Source organism: Cyanistes caeruleus, chromosome 5, assembly GCF_971803275.1.
Source record: "Cyanistes caeruleus chromosome 5, bCyaCae1.hap1.1, whole genome shotgun sequence".
NCBI classification, from domain to species: Eukaryota; Metazoa; Chordata; class Aves; order Passeriformes; family Paridae; genus Cyanistes; species Cyanistes caeruleus.
Window position 1 is genome coordinate 555,679 of NC_141705.1, and position 24,455 is coordinate 580,133.

Below are 24,455 nucleotides of genomic sequence, written 5' to 3' on the forward strand. Positions count from 1 at the left end.
TGTCCCAGGCTGCTCCAAGCCCCAGCGTCCAGCCATTCCCTGTGTCCTGTCTCTCCTTGTCCAAAGTCTCTTTACAGCTTTCTTTTTGTCTCCTTCAGGCTCTTGGAGGCCACACTGAGGTCACCCCAGAGCCTTCTCTTCTCCAGACTGAACAATCCCAGCTCTCCCAGCCTTTCCTCCCAGCAGAGCTGCTCCATCCCTCTGAACATCTCGGTGCCTCCTCTGGACTCGCTCCAGCAGCTCCGGGTCCTTCCCAGGGAACAGAAGAGAGCTCTGATGCCCAGGAGAGAAATGTGGGGCCATGAGGGAGATGCTGTCCTGGGTAACTGAACAGAAGTGTTTACAATCACAAAGCCTTTAGAGATCAAACCAATCAGTTTGGTATTTCATTATATTATTAATAGGAAAAACATCTTTTCCATGGGAGTGGTGAGGCCCTGGCACAGGTGCCCAGAGCACCTGGATCCCTGCCCAAGGCCAGACTGGGACACTGGGAACTGTCCCTGCCATGGCTGGGGTGGCACTGGAGGAGCTTTTGGGTCCCTTCCAACCCAAAGCAGTCTGTGAATCTGTGATTCTGTCCTTTCATATGTCAATCACTCGTTTTCAGCAACCCCTTTCACCACCAGGGGCCATTGGCTGCCTGGGGTATGAACAGGTAAAACCAGCAGAAACTCAACCAGAAGAAAGGAAGAGAAAGTCCCTGTCCATGCTTGTGAAGAGGCAGGAGGGTGAAGATGGGCCCAGCAAAGCTCTGTGCCTCGTGTGTTTGCTGTTCTGCTGGCTGCTGACCCGTTGTAGCTCGGCCTCAGACTGCACCTGGTGCTGAGGAGCAGCTGAGAAATTGTTGAGAAGTTTCTGGTGGGAAGCGTTTCCCTGGAAGCTGAGGAAGCTGGGATCAGCCCGTGCTGCTGAGGGTGAGCTGCATGCCCACACAAAACCACCCCAGCCAGCACCTCTGGCTCTGGCCCGAGAGAAACACAGAATTATGGAATGTTTATATAGAAAGGGACCTTCAGAGGACATCTGGTCCCCCCCTGCCATGAGCAGGGAAATCTCCAACATCGGTCAGAGCCCCGTCCAACCTGGCCTGGAACGTTTTTAGGGGTGGGGCAGCCACAGCTTCTCTGGGCAGCCTGTTCCAAACTGTTCCTGGCTCTGTGGGCTGTTTCACCGGGACAGAAGTGGCATTTCCTGGTTTCCCCTGCAGATGTGCCTGCCCTGAGCCGCGTGGCCGTGGCTGCGGCCGCGCTCGTGTGTGTCCCCGCTGTGTCCCCACCGGTGCTGCACACTGAGGATGCTCTGCCATTAATGTGTAAATTAAAGCACAGCTGCAGTAATAGTCAAAAGGGAGCCCAAAAGAGAACAGAGAAGATTGATTATGTGCATATTTTAAGTGCTTTGTGACTGTGAATGTTTATTTGAAAAATAAGAGTGAACGAGAAGCACTGACACTACAAATAAAAATAATAAAGGGAAATACATCTCTTTTATTATTAAATTATAGATTAAAATAGGAAACAAGGGGGAATATAGAAACATATATCTCTTTGTGGAGGCTTTCTATAACAATCATCATAAAATAACGCAGCAGTACCTGACAGCTTAAATAAAGACAGGAGCTGAGGCTCCTATCTACACATTTATCTCCTCTGATCCAGACAGGGTAAAGAGGCATAAAAGGCTGGGATAATAACATCTTCCCTGCACACCAGCTCCCAAACAATGGGCAGATTTTATACTTGGTTACTCCACATAATGTCAACATTGTCAGAAAACAAAAGCACCGTGAAGATGCACACCATCTCTTTCCCTCCTTCCCTTTCACCCTTTTTTCCTTGTGATCTATTCCTTTGTGATTTCTGTGCGGCACAAAGGGGCAGATCAGGAGCAGGCCAAGGAAGGAAGGGAAGGGGCAGTGAGGTTCACATGGGTGCACCCTGCTCAAATGCAGAGCAAGCACCAGGCAATTCCCCAATCCCTGCTGCTCCCCTGTGCGGGGTCACAGGAGCTACCAGAGCCAATTCCCCAATTCCCCAATTCCCCAATTCCCCAATTCCCCAGTTCCCCAATTCCCCAATTCCCCAATCCCTGCTGCTCCCCTGTGCGGGGTCACAGGAGCCACCAGAGCCAGTTCCCCAATCCCTGTGCAGGGTCACAGGAGCCACCAGAGCCAATTCCCCAATCCCTGTGCAGGGTCACAGGAGCCACCAGAGCCAGCTCTCAGCCAGGGCTGCCCTGGCACGGCCTCTGCCACCCCCTGCCATGCTCAGACCGGGTGGGACAGACAGATCTGTCCCCGTGTCCCCGCGAGCCTGCAGCTGGGGGAGGCACTGAGGGGCTGCTGGAGCCACAGAAAGCCCTGGAACAGCTCCCAGCTCTGCTCCCTTTGATCCTGGAGAGGAACTCAAACCCTGGGGTCTCTGCACCAGCCTGTTCTTTCCCCAGTTCCCCTCAGCAGGCACCTGCTGCCCTCGAGCGATTCTCCCACATCCTTGGATGCTCAAGGTGCCACCACAGCAAGGAAATACAACCTGGGGGAGCTCCTGCAACAAGCCAGCCACACTCCCAAGAAGAAATACTCGCCTGGGACAAAATAAGCAGCAGTCTGAAAGCAGCTGGGTTTCTACATCTCCTTCCACACACACCTCTTCTGCTCTGAACTAACCTTTCCTACAGTGGGACACAGGAGGAGCTCATTCCCATCTCCCAAGCTTGTGGGATCTCAACTTCTGGAACTTCTCATCCAGCATGGCCAGGCTGGAAGGGCTTGGAGCAGCCTGGGCTAGTGGAAGGTGTCCCTGCCTGTGGCAGGAGGTGGAAGGAGATGAGCTTTTAGATCCCTTCCAACCCAAACCATTCCATGAATCTGATCCTGTCTGATCCACCCAGGGGGCTCAAAAACTCATGGGGGGACAGTCTGACACAAGATTCATTTTCTCTGGAAAACACTGTTGGAAGAGCAATATAATTAAATTGTTTAGCTTGAATCAACTTGTTGATTCCTACCAGCCTGAAGGGTTTTCTCCAGGGACACCTATATTTGCCCAGTTGATTTGTTATGAGAAGACAGAGTTCTTGGCACTTACTTGAGGAGAGGGGAGAAAATCTTGGCAGCAGCAACCCATATTTGTTTGAAAACATTTACTTTTGAGTCCCAGCACAATGGAAGGTGACAATAGGAGTGATTGTCCAAGCCTGACTTGGAGCCAACCCCTCAGGGAGGTTACCTCAGAACTGCTGCCTTGCTCACCTCCATTGCAGGGAGAACAGGGCCAGGTGTGAGGGCAGGAGGTGTCCTGGGAGCAGAGAGGGCTGGAGGAGCAGAGGGTGACGCTGGGTGTGAGGCACCGAGGTGTTTGAGTGCAGAGGAGGAGCCAGCTCATCACCATGGAGCACAGGCAGAGCTCAGGGCTTGTCCAGACCCAGCATCCAGCACTGAGCCCCCCCAGCCCCCAGTGCTCACTGAGACCTTGGGCTGAGCAGGCTGAACCCATGGGACCCTCAGCATGAATTTGGGATGTGCTGGGGGAAAGGGAAAGGACTGTGGCCACCCTGGACTCCGGGTGCTCCTGGTGACACTGCTGCTGTCTCAAAGGCCACTCTGGCCCCCTGCTGAACTCCTGGATGCACCCAGGACCTGCAGATCCTACACAGTGATGCACTGGTCACTCCCCATGACTCACAGCTCTCCTGAAAAAATTTCATCAAGCCTCAAGGATAAGTCAAACTGAGACCCTGCAATTTCTTTTTCCATTATGAGTGAGAAAGAAAAATAGCCTAAACATTTCACTCCTAATACTCAAAACTTTTTCCTTCAGTGCTTCACGCTGTTCCTCTCTCCTCCCCTCCCTGTCTTACAGGAGTGTGACTAATCCTCTTCTTTCCCTGGCACTGTTACCTTGAAGGTATTTATAGAGTGTGATCATGTTCTCTCCCGTGTCTTTCCTCCCTCCTCAGCTCTGGATAAACCAAGCCCCCCCAGGCATCTCTCTCGTGCCTTCCCGTGCTCTTTGAGGTCGTGCTGCCTGCAGTGGCAGCCAGGAAAGGCTTTTCCTGCTGGAGAGGGCACGGCAGGGCTCGCCCAGGCTGGAGGGAGCTGCTGCTCCTCACCTGCACTCACACAGCCTGGCCCTGCTGGCTCCGTGTGCTGGCCACAGCTCCGTGCCCCGGACACCCAGCTCCATCTGCTCCCCAGAAATCAGCCACTGCCATCATCTGGTTCATGTTATCATGTTATTCATGTTATTCATGTTATGTCACTGCCAGGGCTCTGCCTCCTGGGCTGGAGCAGCAGAAACAGGATCAGAGCAGGGGGTTGAAGGAGATTGGAGTGAAGCTTGTTTGTCCAGCAGTACCTGGGAGGGAAAGCGTGGTCTCAGTGCCCTGGCTCGCTCACCTCACTAAGGAATGATGCTCCAAACGACCCCAGCCTGCCTCAGTCACTGCTGAACTCCTGCCTGCGAGCAGAGCAGCCCCCTGCACTCCGACTGCCAATGCTCCTTGGCCAAAACCTCCCCAGGGATTTTGTCAGGTGGGACAAGCAAACCCCTGTGGCTCCAAATGTCCTGGGTGGCCTCTGTGACCACCAGAATTGTCACCAGCTCCGTGCAGTTCCAACCACCCTTAGGACCAGAGCCATCAGCTCTGTGAAACAGAAAGTTCTCACTGGATTTCTTTATTTCTCTTTTAACCGTGGAAAAATAAGTTCCCTGGGAAAATTTGGGCTTTGCAAGTAGAAAAACAAAACACTAGATAATGTTTTAAGCTAATTTTCTTCATATTTCTTTTTTTTAGTTGTTTAGATTGAAGTGATGGGTCCTTGACTTCTCCCTCCAGCATCAGCTGTTTCCTTGGAGGACAGGAGAACTTGGTGGCTTAGGCTGGGTTTAACTCTGACCAAGGAAAGAGCTGGAAGTGTCACTGGGATTGGCTTTGCAGTCCTTGGAGGTAACAGCAATCACAGATAACACCCCAGAGAGGGCTGTGTCCCTCCAGACCTGCCAACTTCTCCCCTCAACTGGAAGGAGGAGTTCAGGAGAGCAGGTGAAAACCAGGTGGGATGAAACCCTTTTCCTGCAGCCTGCTGGGACCATCCCTGTCTGGTGTGTGGGCAGGGGATGAGAGACAAATTCCATTTCTCTTTCTGTCCAAGGTCCCTCTGGGAAGACCATTTTCTGTTTTCTTAATAAAAGCAGATAAAACAGAAGAAAAACATCTGCAGTTTCATTTTAGTCCTCATTTTTCTTCCCCTGGAATTATACTTAATAAGCATTTTATTTTCCACTTGCTACCTTTTATTTCAAATTTTACTGTTCCTGATCTGTCATTGTTGTTCAAAAGTCAAACTGTACCAAAAGCCCAATATTTTTCTGAGGAATGAGCTTCTGTTCTCCAACTTGCTCTTTTAGCAGAGGCTTTTACATTTCACCCTCCATGGCTGCTCCCCCTGTGTGGCTCCTCAGCAGAGCACATCCCCAGTCCCAGAGCAGGGCAGGATCACTGATCCTGATCCCAATCCCCAGTCCCAGAGCAGGGCAGGATCACTGATCCTGATCCCAATCCCCAGTCCCAGGGCAGGGCAGGATCACTGATCCTGATCCTGATCCCCAGTCCCAGGGCAGGGCAGGATCACTGATCCTGATCCCCAGTCCCAGGGCAGGGCAGGATCACTGATCCTGATCCCAATCCCCAGTCCCAGGGCAGGGCAGGATCACTGATCCTGATCCCCAGTCCCAGGGCAGGGCAGGATCACTGATCCTGATCCCCAGTCCCAGGGCAGGGCAGGATCACTGATCCTGATCCCAATCCCCAGTCCCAGGGCAGGGCAGGATCACTGATCCTGATCCCCAGTCCCCGAGCAGGGCAGGATCACTGATCCTGATCCCCAGTCCCAGAGCAGGGCAGGATCACTGATCCTGATCCCCAGTCCCCGAGCAGGGCAGGATCACTGATCCTGATCCTGATCCCAATCCCCAATCCCAGAGCAGGGCAGGATCACTGATCCTGATCCCCAGTCCCAGAGCAGGGCAGGATCACTGATCCTGATCCCCAGTCCCAGGGCAGGGCAGGATCACTGATCCTGATCCCCAGTCCCAGGGCAGGGCAGGATCACTGATCCTGATCCTGATCCCCAGTCCCAGAGCAGGGCAGGATCACTGATCCTGATCCCAATCCCCAGTCCCAGAGCAGGGCAGGATCACTGATCCTGATCCCAATCCCCAGTCCCAGGGCAGGGCAGGATCACTGATCCTGATCCTGATCCCCAGTCCCAGGGCAGGGCAGGATCACTGATCCTGATCCCCAGTCCCAGGGCAGGGCAGGATCACTGATCCTGATCCCAATCCCCAGTCCCAGGGCAGGGCAGGATCACTGATCCTGATCCCAATCCCCAGTCCCAGGGCAGGGCAGGATCACTGATCCTGATCCCAATCCCCAGTCCCAGGGCAGGGCAGGATCACTGATCCCAATCCCCAGTCCCAGGGCAGGGCAGGATCACTGATCCCAATCCCAATCCCCAGTCCCAGGGCAGGGCAGGATCACTGATCCTGATCCCCAGTCCCAGAGCAGGGCAGGATCACTGATCCTGATCCCAATCCCCAGTCCCAGGGCAGGGCAGGATCACTGATCCTGATCCCCAGTCCCAGGGCAGGGCAGGATCACTGATCCCGTGTTTGGGGTGGATCTTTGGGGTGGGGAAGGATTTTGGAGCGCCTTGCTTGGCTCTGGTTCCTGCCCCAGCACAAAGGAAGAGCTCGGGGTGTTGTTTGTGTGCTCAGGCTGCTGAGAAATTCTGATCCCAGCTTGTTCTCTGCCTCCCACAAACACAAACACCCCGGGTCAAACACAGTGTTATCTCCTGGTTCTGCCTCACAAGAATTCCCCCACTTTATCCCAATTTTACACCTGGATGCAGGGAATTTACATCACTATCCAAAACCTGAGAGATCCAGAAACAGATGCTGCAACTCCTCATCCCATGGGGCAGACTCACCCTGCAGATGAAACACTTCTGGGGGTGTTCACTGGATTTCTTCTTGCTATTTGTTTTTTTTTAATCCCTGTTTGTTAGTTTGGTTTTTGCTCCAGCCCTTCCATGAGGATCAAAACTTGCTGGTAATGCGATAGCATCTAATGAGCTCAATTAGAGATCTGGACCCCTGGAGCCAGGCACTTAATTACCAACGGGCTCTCCAGCTCACATCAAGGACTGCCCTGGTCTGTTGGGAGGAGAAATGAAGCAATACCAGGAGAGGGAGATAAATTTCCTTGCATTAGTCCCAGGAGGGTGGTAACTCTGACACTGCTTTTCCCGGGATGTGTGTCCATGCTCCACGCCGGCTGCTGGCTCCCTGAGCTGTCACTTCACCTGCAGGGAATCACATCCCCTGCTGCAGGAGGAAAAGCCAAACCTCAGGGCTTCCCTGGACCCAGAAGGGCTCTCAGAGCTTCTCAGTCCTACACGTTTCTCCTCCCTACCTTGGATTTCGTTATCATGGGAAACTCCATCCGCATCTCCTGTCTGACACCTCAGGAGCCTCTTCTGTTCCACTTCCCACCTCCAGACCAGAATCTGCTCAGAACCTTCTCCATGGTTCCCTTTCCAGGACTTCTGGGCCTATGGAGAACTCTGGTAGTGCCAGTTTAGCAAACAGCAGGAAAGCCTCTAAAGCTCAGTCCTACAGGAGGCTTTTCATCTCAGGCCATTTCCTTTTAACATTCCAAGTGATGACAAAAAGGAGACAAGATTTCTGTCTGGACAGGGAAAATCAGCATATTCTCAGGGGGTGGGGAACTCCAGCACCTTTGAGGAGTTCCACAGGGCAGCACTTTTGGTTGAAAGGTTTGCTGACTCTCCAAAGCCTGACGAGTCCTCCAGTGATCCCATCAGCCCCTGAGGGGGAACTGGCTCTTCTCCCTTCCTTCTAGTGATATGAAATCAAATTTTATTAATAGAACGATTTGGGTTGGAAAATACCTCTGAGTCCATAGAATCCAATGATTTCAGTTCCTCCTGCAGCAATTCCCTGCAGACCAAAGGAGCCCACAGTGCCCAGATTTGGGGGCTCAGGGTGAGGTGTCAGAGCCTCATGGTCTGTTCTGCAGACACCCCACTCCTAACACCCAGCTCCTCCGTTCCAGCTCCTGTGGAGACACCTCTGTCACGCTACCTCCGAGGTTTTTCCAGGCTCTGAGCACCACCACGACCCCCTGAGCACTTTTCCCACACTGAAGGAAAGCTCTGCCCGGGGCTGGCACGGCTGTGACAGCAGCCCAAGGTGAGCAGTTTGTCTCTCCAGCTGGGTTATGTTCTCTCACCAAGAGGAAAAAACAAAACAAATGTCTTGGAAGGGGGGAAAAAATGTACCGTGAAATTGCTGTAAGTCGTGTCAAATCAACTAACCTTGCAAGGAGGAGTGAATTCCTCAGTAGGCAGAGGAAACACTTGAGCACACAGCCCTGTCTGGGGCTTATGCAAACAAGTCAAACGCTCTGACTCTTTCCAAGCCCTGGCTGATCATTCACGTTTGCTCTCCTCTCCATTAAGTGACACCATGTCCCCACCTGCAGCCTTCATCCCAGGAGATTCTGGGGGTTCTGTCAGCTCCAGCCTTGTGCCAGGCTTTTAAAGAGCCTGGTGCAGCACACAGCATCCATCAAAGAGAAACACGGGCAGCAAGGAAGGGAAGCTGGAGACAGCTGCTGCCCCTGCCTGCAGGGAGCTGAGATCTCTGGGCTGCTGACCGCTCTGCACACCCAGGGAAGCTCCAGTGCCAGCAGAAATGGTTCCTCTGACAGCAAAAGTTCTATCCCAAGTCAGACACAGGTGTCTGAGGAGCTGTGAGCTCCTCCTGGATTTTCTTACTGCAGCAGCCCGGGGGAAGCGGGGCTGGGTTGGCTGCAAGAGAAATCCCTGCATGTGCAGGCAACACTTTGGAGCTGGAGTGCAGGTCCCAGACAGCTCTCGTGGGGATGCACAGTCAGGGAATCCTGCAATGCTTTGGTCTGGAAGGGACCTCAGAGCTCATCCTGTTCTGTGCCCTGCCAGGGACAGGGACAGCTTCCACCAGCCTGAGCAGGGACAGAAAGACATTAAAGTTATAATCACGGTGCAGGTGATGCCCTTCAGGGATCCAATTAGAGCAGCAGGAGGAAAACATAAAACAAAGTGTTCAATAAAGGCTGCAACAGTAAAATAAGGTGGAGGTGACACTTAGGGGGTCCAGTTTGGGCAGCAGGAGAACCAAAAAAAAAGAGCAAAGCGTTCAATAAAGACTGCAACAGTAAAAGAAGATGAATTGAGAAATTCAAACCCCTTTATGATTGATTTGACTGTTTATGTAAAATTCTCACGGGCAGGACCACATGAACTCTGCAGAGTGGTGGTCCAGACACCGTGTTTGCTCCAAACAGAAATTCACAGCCATGTTCCAAGTGAAGGCTCCCTTCCCATGAGGCTGTAGCTGCCCTTTATTTCCTTTGCTCTGATTAATCGAGGAGGATGGGATTTCCCAGGAGGCACCAGCCAGCCTCATTTGATGCAAAGCTTGAAGCAAAGCCTGATTTTTTTGCAGAGATTGAGTTCAATTCACCACCTCTTAAGGCACCCTGGAGCTCTCCCAGGACCTGTCCTGAGCGTTTGCTGGGTCCAGTTCAGCTCTGAGGCTCCAGAGACCTCAGATCTGTCAGGGACTCGCAGGCTGCTCCCCTTGCTGACTGTCTGGAGCTGAACTCTTCCCGGAGCACCTCTGCTGCTCCCTGGGCTCACAGCAGGGAGGCTCAGGAGGCAGAGGAGATGTGAACCCTGCGAGCAGAGCAGCCCTGCAGCCACAGCCCTGCAGCCACAGCCCTGCATCCACAGCCCTGCAGCCACAGCCCTGCATCCACAGCCCTGCATCCACAGCCCTGCATCCACAGCCCTGCAGCCACGGCCCTGCATCCACGGCCCTGCATCCACAGCCCTGCATCCACAGCCCTGCATCCACAGCCCTGCATCCCCAGCCCTGCAGCCACAGCCCTGCAGCCACAGCCCTGCATCCCCAGCCCTGCAGCCACAGCCCTGCATCCCCAGCCCTGCATCCCCAGCCCTGCAGCCACAGCCCTGCATCCCCAGCCCTGCAGCCACAGCCCTGCAGCCACAGCCCTGCATCCCCAGCCCTGCAGCCACAGCCCTGCATCCCCAGCCCTGCATCCCCAGCCCTGCATCCCCAGCCCTGCAGCCACAGCCCTGCATCCCCAGCCCTGCAGCCACAGCCCTGCAGCCACAGCCCTGCATCCCCAGCCCTGCATCCACAGCCCTGCAGCCACAGCCCTGCATCCCCAGCCCTGCAGCCACAGCCCTGCAGCCACAGCCCTGCATCCACAGCCCTGCAGCCACGGCCCTGCATCCCCAGCCCTGCATCCACAGCCCTGCAGCCACAGCCCTGCAGCCACAGCCCTGCAGCCACAGCCCTGCAGCCCTGCATCCCCAGCCCTGCATCCCCAGCCCTGCAGCCACAGCCCTGCATCCACAGCCCTGCAGCCACGGCCCTGCATCCCCAGCCCTGCATCCACAGCCCTGCAGCCACAGCCCTGCAGCCACAGCCCTGCATCCACAGCCCTGCATCCCCAGCCCTGCAGCCACAGCCCTGCATCCACAGCCCTGCATCCCCAGCCCTGCAGCCACGGCCCTGCAGCCACGGCCCTGCATCCCCAGCCCTGCATCCCCAGCCCTGCAGCCACAGCCCTGCAGCCACAGCCCTGCATCCACAGCCCTGCATCCCCAGCCCTGCAGCCACGGCCCTGCAGCCACGGCCCTGCATCCCCAGCCCTGCATCCCCAGCCCTGCAGCCACAGCCCTGCAGCCACAGCCCTGCAGCCACAGCCCTGCAGCCACAGCCCTGCAGCCACAGCAGCTCTGCAGGTGAGTTCTGACCCAAATGATCTGCTTGGCCTTCTTTCTCAGGGTACAAGCAACAGGAAAGGGGAGGGAAAACCCAGCAGTTTCTCAAGTCTTAACTCACAGTCCATTAGCATCTGGAGCTGTTTAAACTCCCATCCCAAAGTGCCATCCCCAGGGGGTAACAAAGAGATGGCTGAGCCTGGAGATGTTTGAAAGATGAGTAATTTGATCCTCCTTTTGGAAGAAGCACCAAAAAATCTGTCCCATCCCTTTCTCCTCAAAACCCAGCTGCCTGCACTTGTGTGTCAAAGCAGCCCTTGGAGCCATATGTCACGAGTGGGGAGTGCTGCAATAACTCTGCCAGAGCCCTCGGTGGGGACAGGTATCACCAACAGGGTTTCCAGTTGGATTCTATAAATCAAAGCCACAGCACAACTGCTTTCACTGCATCTTTCATGCAAACTGCTTCCCAGATGGATTTGCAGAGAAAGAGAAAAATAGAGTCAAAGAATAATTTAAATTGGAAAAGCCCTCTAAATTCAAAAAGACCATCGAGTCCAACCATTCCCCAGCACTGCCCAGGCCACCACTGCCCCTTGTCCCCAAGTGCCACACCAACACAGCTTTGAAATCCCTGCAGGAGTGGGGACTCCACCCCTGCCCTGGGCAGCTGGGCCAGGGCTGCACAGCCTTTCCATGCAGGAATATTCCCAAAATCCACCCTGAGCTGCCCTGAGGCCGTTCCCTCTCCTCCTGTCCCTGTTCCCTGGAGCAGATCCCAAATCCCCCCGGCTGTCCCCTCCTGCCAGGGACTTGTGCAGAGCCAGAAATTCCCCCTGAGCCTCCTTGGAGGGGACACCAAGGAGGAAGGAGCTGGATTCACACGAAGGGAGGTGAAGAGAGATGAGACCTGAGAGTGACAGGATATGGCCAGAGCAGTTTTGAGCTGGAGAATATTTATCAAATACAAGATACAGGAAAACCTCTTATCCCCAAGAGGACACAGAGGCAGTGGACAGTGAGGTTTATTCTGTCTCTGGGGGTCATCCATCCCTTCCTGCTGCAGGCAGCTAAACCCCAGAGCCCCAGCGGCTCTGGCAGAGGGTGCAGGAGATGAGCAGGCTCTGAGGACACACCATGGATGTGTGCTGGGCATGGATCCCATTCCCAAGGCCAGGGAAAGATGTGCCACTGCCGAGGGACCAAAGGGGCCAAGGCAGATCTGCAGCTGGGACAGGACTTCTCACCCTAGAGACATCCAACAGTTTGGGTTGGAAGGGACCTCTTAAAGGTCATTTAATCAACAATCCCAGTCACAGGCTGGTTTGAGTTGAAAGGAACTTTTCAAGAGCAGAGACATCTTCCACTGGATCAGGTTTCTCCCAGCCCCATCCAGCCCCAGCCTGAACATTTCCAGAGGTGGGGCATCCACCACCTCTCGGGTGAGATGCAGGGAGAAGCTTGGAAATATCCACGAGGACAACAACCTCTCTCAGCACCCAGCAAGCTCAGTGCAGCCCAGCCAGAGCCAGCTGTGGCATCACCTGCAGTCAGCCCCAGGTCCTGCATGGCTCACGGGGGGTTTAAATGTGATGTCACCTTCCTGCAGACTCATTTTTCTTCTGGTGGCACTCCCAGGTTCTCCCTGCCCAGGATAAATGGTGGCTTCACCTCTGGAGACCCTTCCTGCCCTGTGTGACACAGCCCTGGGTGTTGTGCTCCATCCCAACCCCCCTGGACACAACCCCCTGGCTTTCCTCCCTTTCCATCTGCAGGAGAGATCATCCATCCCCTGTTCCACCTCCCACACACCTCTCCAGACTCACCCACGAGCTCCCACTCTGCTTTCCCAGGATCCAGCCCCAGGCAGCCCCAGCTGAACCTTCCCAGCTGGGATGGAAGGGATGGAGGAGTCACCTTTCCCAGCTGGGATGGAAGGGATGGAGGAGTCACCCTTCCAGCTGGGATGGAAGGGATGGAGGAGTCACCCTTCCCAGCTGGGATGGAAGGGATGGAGGAGTCACCCTTCCCAGCTGGGATGGAAGGGATGGAGGAGTCACCCTTCCAGCTGGGATGGAAGGGATGGAGGAGTCACCCTTCCCAGCTGGGATGGAAGGGATGGAGGAGTCACCCTTCCCAGCTGGGATGGAAGGGATGGAGGAGTCACCCTTCCCAGCTGGGATGGAAGGGATGGAGGAGTCACCCTTCCAGCCACCCTCAGCCCCCCAGCGTGGAGCTCACTGCCAGGAGGTGTTTGAGAGGGCATTTTGACAGATGCTGTTAAAACAAGGGAGCTGTACTGAACTGAAGATTGACAGGAACAAGCTTTTCATAGTTTTGTTCCTTTCTGTTTTTTCAATGAAATGTGTTCTTCTGAAAAAATTCTTCTAGCAGGAGAACTACCTTTCAATTTGTCCTCTCTCACTTTTGGGTCGAGAAGAAAGAGGTCATTTATATATTTTTAAGGAAGCAAAAGGAATATAAAGTCCACTAGAGGGAAAAAGAAATCATGAATATCTTGGTAGCAAGGTACTTTTATCAAAAGGTGGCAAACTTTAGAGACATCAGAAGCCATGTTTTAAAATGACCAAATGGAAAGTTATAAAAATGAAAAGTCTTGTGTGAAAATGATGAAGGGAAATTCAGGTACAATAGGAATAATCTGTGAAAATTGCCAGGAGAACAGGGAAGACATTTCTGTCTCCAAAAGCAAAATAAAATGCTGTTCACAGTAATTCATACTAATTGTTAGCCTTAAGTACTACTAATTTTTACCCAGCAATAATTACTATTTAAGGCTCCAGAGCTCTGGAAAAAATATTTTCTGGGCGTGGTAAGATCCTTGCAGAGGGATCTGCACGGTGTTTGAGGGCAGCCTGTTGAGGGAGAACTTTTATTTCTCCTCTGCACCAACACGGACAGACATAAATATCACATTCCCATTGATGCAAATAACAGATTGCTCCTGTCAGAACTGACAAAGCCACTAATTTAAGGAGAGTTTCCCTCTCTCTCACACACACAGATGCATTTTTCAAGAGATTTTTGTTTTTTGCTTTTCCCCTGGGATCTGAGTTCCCAAACCAGGTGAAAATCCACCAAACGATCTCATGTCTGCATCTGTGAGGAGCCTGTGGGAAACATATGCCAGGAATTATGCAAAGGAGCAGAGCAGCCCAAGCTGCTGCAGAAATCGGCCCCGATTCCATCTGGGCTCCTGCCCCCCAGCACAGGGCCAGAGCTGCCTCTGGGTCCCAGGGGGGCTCCAACTGCTGCTCCCAGCTGTGCCCAGCAGCTCATCCTTTAATTACTGCTGCTTCGTTAGTGCTGTGTCCTCTGAGATCTGGGCACTGCCCTGGGAGCTGCTCACAGGGGCAGCCCAGTGTCCCTGCACAATTAATGTCCCTTTATATTTAATATATATGGGATAAGAAATATAATATAATAAACAATTAATATAAATAGAATAAATATTGAATTTATATAATAAATGTCCCTTTATATTTGACTATACCAGCGCTTCCTGGAGCCCTGGTTTTCCAGAAAGGCTCCCTGAATGCCTCCCCACTGTCCCGTGAGAGGCACTTGGAGCCATCACCAGGAATTCAGGAAACATCAGGGGACCCTCCAGCAGCAATGAACTTCCCCAGAGCCATGTGCCTGTCCCCAGGGGTGCAGCTGTGCTCCCGTTCTGTCCTGGCACTGCCAGAAATGCGAGGGGACACGGGCCAGGGAGCTGATCCCAAAGCAGCCGAGGAAAATAAAAGCAGGGCTCAGTCCTGCCCTGGGTCACCCTGTGTGTCTGTGCAGGGATCTCCAGCCAGGCTGGGCGATGGTGGCACTGCCTTGGACAGCCCTAATCTCACCACAAACTGCTCCTCCAGCCAGGATCACCCCAAAAACGCCAGAGGGGGACACAGCAAAGGCGAGGAGCTGGAGGAGCTGGCACTGCTGCCCACAGGCTGCATTGCCAGCAGGGATGGAGCTGGGGATGGAGCTGGGAATTGCCAGGCTCGTGCCTGCCCTCTCCAGCCTTGCGCCTGGATCCCTGCAGGGGATCCCCCGGACACATCTTCCATAACACAACATCCCAGAAATACCTAGAGAAAAGGCTGAGGGTGTCCGGGAACATCTGCTGGGGTGGTGCTGTGCCTGCAGGGGTCAAATGCCAGTTCAGGGCTGAAGAGCTCCCTCCGGAGACCCCAGGATCAAGAGGGCAAAGGGCGAATAGCAGCTGCTAGCTCTGCTCTGGCTTGGGGCACAGGTGCCAGGTGAATCCTCAGCACCTGTCCCCTGTTCCCAAAGGCATTGCCACAGTGCAGGGCTGGCCGCTCGCCCTTTTCTCTCAGTCCACTTTCTCTAGAGAGATCAATGCAGGCAGGCAGGCAGGAGATGGACAGGCAGCCCATCGGAACCCTTGGAAATCGGGTCCTGCAGAGCCCCGGCCTCGCACCCAGAGCCTCCGGGAAGAGCTGCAGCTCTGGGGGAGGCTGAGCCCATCCCAGCCCCATCCCAGCCCGGGCACAGCTCCTGCCCCCGGCTCCCGGAGCACTCCCAGCCCCCGGAGCAAAGCTGAGGATGGTCGGGCCCGCCTGGGGGTGGAATTTGCCCTCCCCACACCTTCGGGACTCGGAAGAGTTGCTGCTGCTGACATCTAGTGACAGCAGAGCCGGCACGGGGAGTCACCTGGAGCTCCGGCAGAGCCTCCCCAGGGCGGGCAGAGCCCCCTCGGGGGCTCCCCGGGCTGTCCCGGCCGCCCCCATCACCCCCAGACCTTCTGGTCCCGCCGTTCCCAGCCGTTCCCAGCCGTTCCCAGCCGTTCCCAGCCGTTCCCAGCCGTTCCTGCCCCACTGAAGCACGGCTGATGTCGCGCTTGCTGCCGAGGGGAGCGCAGGGAGGGGACAAGATACCCCAAGGGGAGGAGCCGGGGTGGCAGCAGCCGGGCATTCCCCAGCCTCTGCCGGGGGCTGAAACCCCCTCAGCGCCTTTCCTTCTTCCCAGGCACTCGGGAACCCCGGAATTCCGGCAGGAGAAGCGTCCGGGCAGAGCAGAGCAGGACAGGGCAGGGGGAGGATGCGAGGGGAGCAGGGCAGAGCAGGACAGAGGAGGGCAGGACAGGGCAGAGCAGGGCAGGGCAGAGCAGGGCAGAGCAGGGGGAGGATGCGAGGGGAGCAGGGCAGAGCAGGACAGGGCAGAGCAGAGCAGGGCAGAGGAGGGCAGGACAGGGCAGAGCAGGGCAGAGCAGGGCAGAGGAGGGCAGGGCAGAGGAGGGCAGGACAGGGCAGAGCGAAGCAGAGCAGGGCAGGGCAGGGGGAGGATGCGAGCGGGATGCTCAGGCCACGGGAGCTGCAGCCACATCCCCGCGGACACGGGGACAGCGGCTCCCAGGCACGCCAGGGGACGAGGCTGCCTCTGGAGCTCCAGCGGGGCGGGGGAACCGGCCGGGGTCCTTACTGCCCGCTCTCGGTGCAGGAACAAAGCCCTGAGGGCGGCTGGGCTCTGGGCTGCGGGGAAATCCGCCGCAGGGACCCCCGCTCGGGCTGGGGCTGCACAAGGCAGGGCAGGGCTGGGGCTGCCACCGGCTCGCACCTGCCCCAAAGCATTCCCCAGCCTCGGCATCCTGTGCAGAGCCTTCCTCCCCCTCCCCAGCACCGCCGCTCCGCGCTCCTCTTCCCCAGGAGGAGCCCGGATCCGCGGGGCTTTATCTGGGCACTGCCGCGCAGGACGATCCCAAATGATCCCAAATGATCCCAAATGACAGCGGGGAGAGCCCAGCGCTCGGCTCCAGAGCAGAGGAGGCGACAGAAAGCTGCCGATGGAATGGTTTGGGCTGGAAAGGACCTTGGCGAGCATCTCGTTCCAACCCCCTGCCTGGGGCAGCGACACGTTCCCCGAGCCGGGGCTGCCCCGAGCCCGTCCAGCCCGGCCCCGGTGCTGGCTCCGGAGCTCCGGGGAGCGCCCGAGAAACCCCCGCCAGCGAGCCCGGAGAAAGTTGTGTCCCGCTCCCCCTGCCGCGGTACTCACCCAGGAGGATCAGGGTGCAGAAGCAGAGGATGCCCCTCATCCTCCCGCTCGGCGCGGCTCGGCCCCACCGACTGGGCTGGGCTGGGAGCCCGGCCCGGCCCGGCGCGGCTCGGCCCTGCCGGAGGATGCGCGGAGGGCTGGGCAGGGCGGAGGGAGGGAGGCGGCCCCGGCCCGGCCCCCCCGGCCCGAGCTCACACGGCCGGCCCGGCCCCGCTCCGGGCCCGGCTCATTCCCGGCTCGTTCCGGGGGCTGCGGGCCGCCCTCCGCCCCATCTCCGCCGAGGGGCCGCTCCCCCGGCCGCTCCACTTATTTTATGCTTATTGATTTAATTTTCCTTTCTTCTTGTTATCTATTTTCTTTTCTTTTTTTTTTTTTTTTTTTCCTTTGTTTTGTTTTCTTGCGGTGTGTTTTTATTTTTTGTTTTCTCCCTCCTCTGTCAGCAGCGAAACTTGCGGCGGGCTCCGCTCCGCCGTGCCCGAGCGCCGGGGCAGCCTCGCCGCCTTCCCCGGGCCGCCCCCGCCCCAACGCGGCCCTCGGGGAGGGGCTTGGAGCTCCGGCCCCCGCCTCCTCCCCCGGCCCCGCATCCCGGCCCGGCATCCCAGCCCCGCATCCCTGCCCCGCATCCCTGCCCCTCATCCCTGCCCCGCATCCCTGCCCCTCATCCCTGCCCCGCATCCCTGCCCCTCATCCCTGCCCCGAGCATCCCTGCCCCTCATCCCGGCCCCGCATCCCTGCTCCTCATCCCCTGCCCCGCATCCCCGCTCCGCATCCCTGCCCGGCATCCCTGCCCCTCATCCCTGCCCCGCATCCCTGCCCGGCATCCCTGCCCCGCATCCCAGCCCCGCATCCCTGCCCCTCATCCCTGCCCCGCATCCCCACTCCGCATCCCTGCCCCGCATCCCTGCCCCGCATCCCTGCCCCGCATCCCTGCCCCTCATCCCTGCCCCGCATCCCTGCCCCGCATCCCTGCCCCGCATCCCTGCCCCTCATCCCTGCCCCTCATCCCTGCCCCTCATCCCTGCCCCTCATCCCTGCCCCGCATCCCTGCCCCTCATCCCTGCCCCTCATCCCTGCCCCTCATCCCTGCCCCGCATCCCCGCTCCGCATCCCTGCCCCGCATCCCTGCCCCGCATCCCTGCTCCTCATCCCCGCTCCGCATCCCTGCCCCGAGCATCCCTGCCCCGCATCCCTGCCCCGCATCCCTGCCCCGCATCCCTGCCCCTCATCCCTGCCCCTCATCCCTGCTCCTCATCCCCTGCCCGGCATCCCTGCCCCGCATCCCTGCCCCGCATCCCTGCCCCGCATCCCTGCCCCTCATCCCTGCCCCTCATCCCCTGCCCCTCATCCCTGCCCCGAGCATCCCTGCCCCTCATCCCTGCCCCTCATCCCTGCCCCGAGCATCCCGGCCCCGCATCCCTGCCCCACATCCCTGCCCCGAGCATCCCGGCCCCGCATCCCTGCCCCGAGCATCCCTGCCCCTCATCCCTGCCCCGCATCCCTGCCCCGAGCATCCCTGCCCCTCATCCCTGCCCCGCATCCCTGCCCCGCATCCCTGCCCCTCATCCCTGCCCCTCATCCCCTGCCCCTCATCCCTGCCCCGCATCCCTGCCCCGCATCCCTACCCCGCATCCCCAGCCCCACATCCCCGAGCACCTCGTGCACCTGGGGCACGGCCCCTCTCACCTGGCGAGCCCCAGGCTGGTTTATTCCTTGCCCCTGCCCTCCTGGAGGGTCCTGGCATCTCTCCCCTCCTCCTGACCCTCCCATTCAGGTGGAAGCACCGGCCCCATGGCCTTGGACGCGTGTCCTGCTGCTGACTGTTGGCAGTGACACAGTGACTTGGGCCATGTCCTGCCCCCCTCCCGGCCACGGCACCTTCCTTTAATGCCCTGCAACATGATGAGCTCCCAGCTCTCCTCCAAAACCCTCTGTAAATTCAGGTGATGTGCTTCCATAACTTTCCTTCCACACACCTCCTTCACCATGGTGCACGGGTCCCTCAGCACCATTCCCTGCTGCTTCCCCCAGCTCTAATCCCCGTGGCCCAGCAAGGGACCCTGTTTTAGGGAGCCAAGCAGCAGAGCCAGGCTCCTTAATCTTTATGATGATGAGTGAGCATCATTTTTCAGTACCTCCATTTCATGCATGGAGTACCTGAGACACAAAACGTGAAGTGACATCTTCAGGTTCCCCAGTAATTAACTGACCTATGGTCAGTGTGCTGTTCACAGCCACCTCAGCCTAACACAGCCTTCCCTTCCCTTCCCTTCCCTTCCCTTCCCTTCCCTTCCCTTCCCTTCCCTTCCCTTCCCTTCCCTTCCCTTCCCTTCCCTTCCCTTCCCTTCCCTTCCCTTCCCTTCCCTTCCCTTCCCTTCCCTTCCCTTCCCTTCCCTTCCCTTCCCTTCCCTTCCCTTCCCTTCCCTTCCCTTCCCTTCCCTTCCCTTCCCTTCCCTTCCCTTCCCTTCCCTTCCCTTCCCTTCCCTTCCCTTCCCTTCCCTTCCCTTCCCTTCCCTTCCCATATTTGCAGAGAGAGCTTTTTCCCACTGCTGGCTCAGATATTTTCTCTGAACAGGTATTTAAATGCTCTGGGAAGTTTTTTTTCCCCTGCTGGAGCTGTTCAGGGTTCTTAACTTGCATTTCCTCGTGGCATCACCTCATTAATCCTTCCTGCAAAACCAGAGGAACTGCACACTTATTTTTTAGAAGTAAAACAGAGAGGGGAAATAATTCACACGGCCATTTGTAGGTGTTATATATGAAATGGAAAAGAGTCAAGAAAATACTTTTTATTTTATTTTTTCCTTTTCCTTTTTCCCTACTGGCAAATCAAAAGGAAAGTGTGATCCTTGGCCTTCCTCCCTGGCCTTCCTCTCCTTTTGAAAGCTTCTACCATGTTCCAGTCTGGAACTACTCATTTAACAGGTTTCCAAGTCCTCTGTCAGAATTGAAAAGTTGTAAATACATGAATGTCTTTAGCAACTGTATTTCACACCCAAAATGAACATTTCCTGAGCTACTCAGTGGGGAAAAAGAAAGTGTTAATAAAGCCTCATTTGGAGTAAAAAACATTGCTCTGGAGCTGGGTTTTTTTGATTTCTTTAAGAAGAGTATGATCATGTTTAAGCAAATTTCAAGCTGAAATTGCACTGAGCTGCAGTTGAAACATCAACTGGGAAACTGGGGAAATGATTGGATTTTTCTGCTTATTATTATTTTTAATTATTTTGCAGATTCTTTTTCAGTGTTCTATTTTTGAAGTGGCTGTTTGTCCAGGAAAAAAATCACTGGAACATATGTGAGTCTTAGTGGGGTTTTTAACAAATGAAAAAGATCTTTTCCTTGGAAAACATCTTTGCTTCCCTCAGGAATGAGAAATTGGGATGCTCTTGGGCCAGAGGAGGTGACCTGAGCCCCATCACCCCGCACGTTAGGGAAGGGATGGGTTGAGCTCAGTGTCCTGCCTCACACCAGCGCTGGGCTGTGAGGATTTGCTTTCCCTGCCTCTGTCTGGTCCCTTTTTGGGGTCTGAGCAGCAGGAAAACCTTGGTCAGAGCAGGGGGGCTGCGTGAAATGCCTCCATCCTCACAGCAGCAGGAGGAACAGCGTGAGGCTGCCTTGGCATCACCTCTCTGGACAGGGGAACTGCCAAGGAATCAGAGCAATGAAAACATCGTTTCTTCCTGAGGCTGAGGAGGGAAAAACCAAAATTGTGGGGTTTGGGGATGTGGAAAATGCAGGCCCAGACAAGCCCCAGGGCCCATCCCAGCAGGGAGGCATTTCCTGCCTCTCTGTAATTACTTGTGGGACAACCAGGACAGACGAGTGTTGCACTGGGAAAAACCTCCCAGAACAGATCCTACAGACCCTGTGGAGAGAGAGGAACCATTGTTCCCTGTGCCTCACTTATCAGGCCTGGGCTCTCTCCTCCTCGCTGCGTGGATGAAGTAAAGCCACTCCTTCCAGCCCCTCTGAAAGTCACCTGCTCCCTCTCTGCAAATGAGTCCAGGTGTTGATCTGTCAGCTGGAAAAGGTCCCATTGTTGCTCCCGTTAGACCTGCCCCGAAAAGCTGCTCCCCAGAGCTCCAGACAACAGATTTAGAAAGGCAATGAAAGAAAGGATTGTTTGGGTAGGTCTGTGGAGAAATCACATGAAATGTGTTGATTCAAATAAACTCACTTGGGAGAGTGGCACTGGTCCCACTGGAAACTGGAGCGCAGCTCTGGGGTGTGTTCCTCGGGTCAGGGTCAGGGTCAGGGTCAGGGTCAGGGTCCTGCTGTGCAGGACCTGCCACGCACATCCCATGGCAAGGGATGGTCCCCAGCTCCCAGAACAGCCACGGGAACGAAGCAAGAGAACTGGAGCTGCCACTTCTCCTGAACAGCAGTCACCCTTCCCTGAGCTGAGGAGCTGCTGGGATCCTCATCCCTCTGCTGGCATCATCTGCATCCCCTCCCTGGCCAGCTGCAGCTGCTGCTCCTGCTTTGAGGAGGGGTCTGGTTCTGGCCTCAGCTGTTTGTCAGGGTGGAGGAGCTGTGAACTGAAATCTGGGGGGGTTTTAGGAACTTGTCCTCTTGCTGCTCTTTCCTGCTTGCAGATGTGTTCTTGTGGGACTCTCTCATTGCTGAACTTCTGGAATAATTCAGCCTCTGGAGCTGGACTGACAGGAGAGTTCCTTGTTAGCATTTAGGATCAAATAAAACCGAACTGAACCCCAATAACTGCAGCTGTGTGAAACCTTTTCAGGAACATCTTCATTCTTCCAAGGACCCTGGAGTGTCTCAGCACCTGTAGGGTGTGAAAACTCAGTGCCAAGCAGGTTTGACTTGCCATGGATTGCAATAATTTTGATGTTTCCAATGGGAAAAGGGAATTTGAGTGATGTAATGACCCCAATCTCCCTGTACCCTTTGTATATTCATTCAGGGGATACCTCAAAAGGAGAGCACAGGAGCTGGACAGATGTTGTCCAGAAATGAAGGAAGAATCATGGCTGACACCTATTTATGTGTTTGCCTCGGTGTCTGTAAGATCCCTTAGGAAAAATCAATGTGACAACCTGGCTTTCTGTAATATGAACCACTGAAGAGGGAAAAGCAAAGTGCACTGAGAAAGAAAATGTGCTGAGAAATGGGAATTACAGATTCTTGGAATAGTTTAGGGTGGAAGGGACCTTAAAGCCCATCCTGTTCCACCCCTGACACCTCCCACTGTCCCAGAGCACTCCAAGCCCCAACTTGAACAATTGATTTGTTTAAGATGTGCCATAAGAGCTTTGGGTCCCACAATGGAAATTAAGTTCTGATTAAAAACCTCCATGAAATGTAGCAGGAGCTGAATATCTCACAGCCCTCAAGAAGGAGCAGAAACAGGATGAAACAGCTGAAAATCTGAAGTCATGAACCTGCAGTGAAAGTTCCCTTGAAAAGGGCACTTAATAAACCATAAACCCTTTCTCTGCCAGAGAGAATTCCTGGCTTGAGGCATGGCAGAATGAACAGGTGCTGGGCACACGTGGGCTGAGGGGCAGCTTCCATGGAAATGTTTACATGGAAATGTTTATATGGAAATGTTTACATGGAAATGTTTATATGGAAATGTTTATATGGAAATGCTTCCATGGAAATGTTTACATGGAAATGCTTCCATGGAAATGTTTATATGGAAATGCTTCCATGGAAATGCTTCCATGGAAATGTTTACATAGAAATGCTTCCTGGAAATGCTTCCATGGAGATGTTTACATGGAAATGCTTATATGGAAATGCTTCCATGGAAATGTTTATATGGAAATGTTTATATGGAAATGCTTCCTGGAAATGCTTCCATGGAAATGTTTACATGGAAATGCTTCCATGGGAATGTTTACATAGAAATGCTTCCGGGAAATGCTTCCATGGAAATGTTTACATAGAAATGTTTATATGGAAATGCTTCCTGGAAATGCTTCCTGGAAATGCTTCCATGGAAATGTTTATATGGAAATGCTTCCATGGGAATGCTTCCTGGAAATGCTTACATGGAAAAGCCTACATGGAAATGCCTACATGGAAATGTTTACATGGAAATGTTATATGGAAATGCTTCCATGGAAATGCCTCTATGGAAATGCTTCCATGGAAATGTTTACATGGAAGTGCTTTCTGCTTCCATGGAAATGCTGGAGGCCCCATGCCCAGGTGCAGGAGGTGCTTTAAAGCACCTGAGCCTCTGAAAAACCCCACAGCCCAGTGCTGGAGGTTCCATGCTCACCACCCCCTTGTGAAGCGTGGAGGAGGAAGGGCTATTTTGGGAAAAATCCCTGGGTCAGACAGACCCAACAGCGTGCTGTCCCTGCCAGGATGTGACACCGTGTCTGCTCCAGCTTCCGATTCCTGAGATGGAACCACTTCTCCTAAATCCACTTGAGATGTGCAAACAGCCCTGTCAACAGCAGCTCACCACGCTGTGTGGCTTTCTCTGGGCTGCAGTAGCCTTGGTAACTCTCAGGGAAAAAATAACCCAATTTTCTCTTTCATCCGTAAGCCGAACTCTTTAATTTGCTTTCAAGTGAATTAAACATAAGCCTCCATTTTTCTAATTCCTTTGTCCTAATTTAAAAGTACTGACATTTATCAAAGGAGTTTTCCAGATTCCCCATTTGCAGCTCATTGTTTTAGTATTTTTTTAAATAAACCAGACTGATGCTTTTATTGCTGAAACGATTTCCTTCCCTCCTCCTTTTGTTAATAACGAGGGGATATTGTGCTCATTTCTAAACTTTCTCCAATAGCCTGGAGAGCAGCCTGTGTCCTGCTGCGTTATCCAGGTGACCGTGGTTCCCAGCTGGGATTTGCCTTCATTGCTGTGGGAAATGCAGGAGCATTTCCAGGGCACAGAGCCTCATTTCCCTGTCCCGAGTGCACCCTCCAGCATTCACCACCCGCTGACCCACGGTTCGTGCCGTGAAGGTGTCAGAGGTGCTGCAGAACAGCCCCAGCGTAATGAAAACATCGATACAGCAGCACCAGTTTATTTGTACTTCCAGAAACAGCAGCTGCTTGAACAACTTTCACCCTGAAATGTAGGTTTGGCACCCTTGATCCTTTCTGAAAAAGAAATTTCACTGGTTCAGTGTTTGCACAACATGACACACATTGAAACCATCCTCTGGGAGCCAACACGAGCGAAAACACAGCACAAAACACAACCTGGGGCAGAGAATCACCTTCCCCGAGCTGGGGCACCCTCCTGGAAGCTCTGAGCATTTGCTTTCTGAACTTGTTTTCCTTTCAGGGTGGGTGGAATGGTCTGGGGGGTGATGGGCAGCCCCTGGGAGCTCTGTCCATCCTCTGGCGCTGGGCTGCCACTGCAAACTGGAAACGTTCCCCAGCCGGCTGTGCTGGCACTCCCAGAGCTCTCTGGGAAGGACAAGGGGACGAAGTTCACCCATCATGAGATGACAGCTCTTCTGCAGACAGAGTTATTCATCCCAGCACCAGGCTATTTCTCAGTGGCTGATGACAAATCTCCATTTCCCCTCAGAATTATGGCTTGTATTTTCCTTTGCTT

General features: G+C 54.8%; 1 protein-coding gene across 5 annotated transcripts in view; it reads right to left on the minus strand.

Moving 5' to 3' along the window:
• Window positions 1-17,118, minus strand: part of LOC111929140 (GDNF family receptor alpha-4) — a 71,301-nt gene extending 54,183 nt beyond the window's left edge. For 2 of the 5 annotated variants that reach the window (XR_015286862.1, XR_015286861.1), the window contains exon 1: window positions 16,907-17,043. Coding sequence is in view for 2 of the 5 variants with exons in the window: in XM_086889287.1 (XP_086745413.1) it covers window positions 16,907-16,946 (40 nt within the window). In the remaining 3 variants the exon portion in view is untranslated. Of the gene's footprint in view, window positions 1-12,708; window positions 12,765-12,799; window positions 12,905-16,906 lie in introns of those variants that run through there. The other 3 variants (XM_086889286.1, XM_086889287.1, XM_086889285.1) reach the window with 3 other exon arrangements.
• Window positions 17,119-24,455: the final 7,337 nt, after the last annotated feature.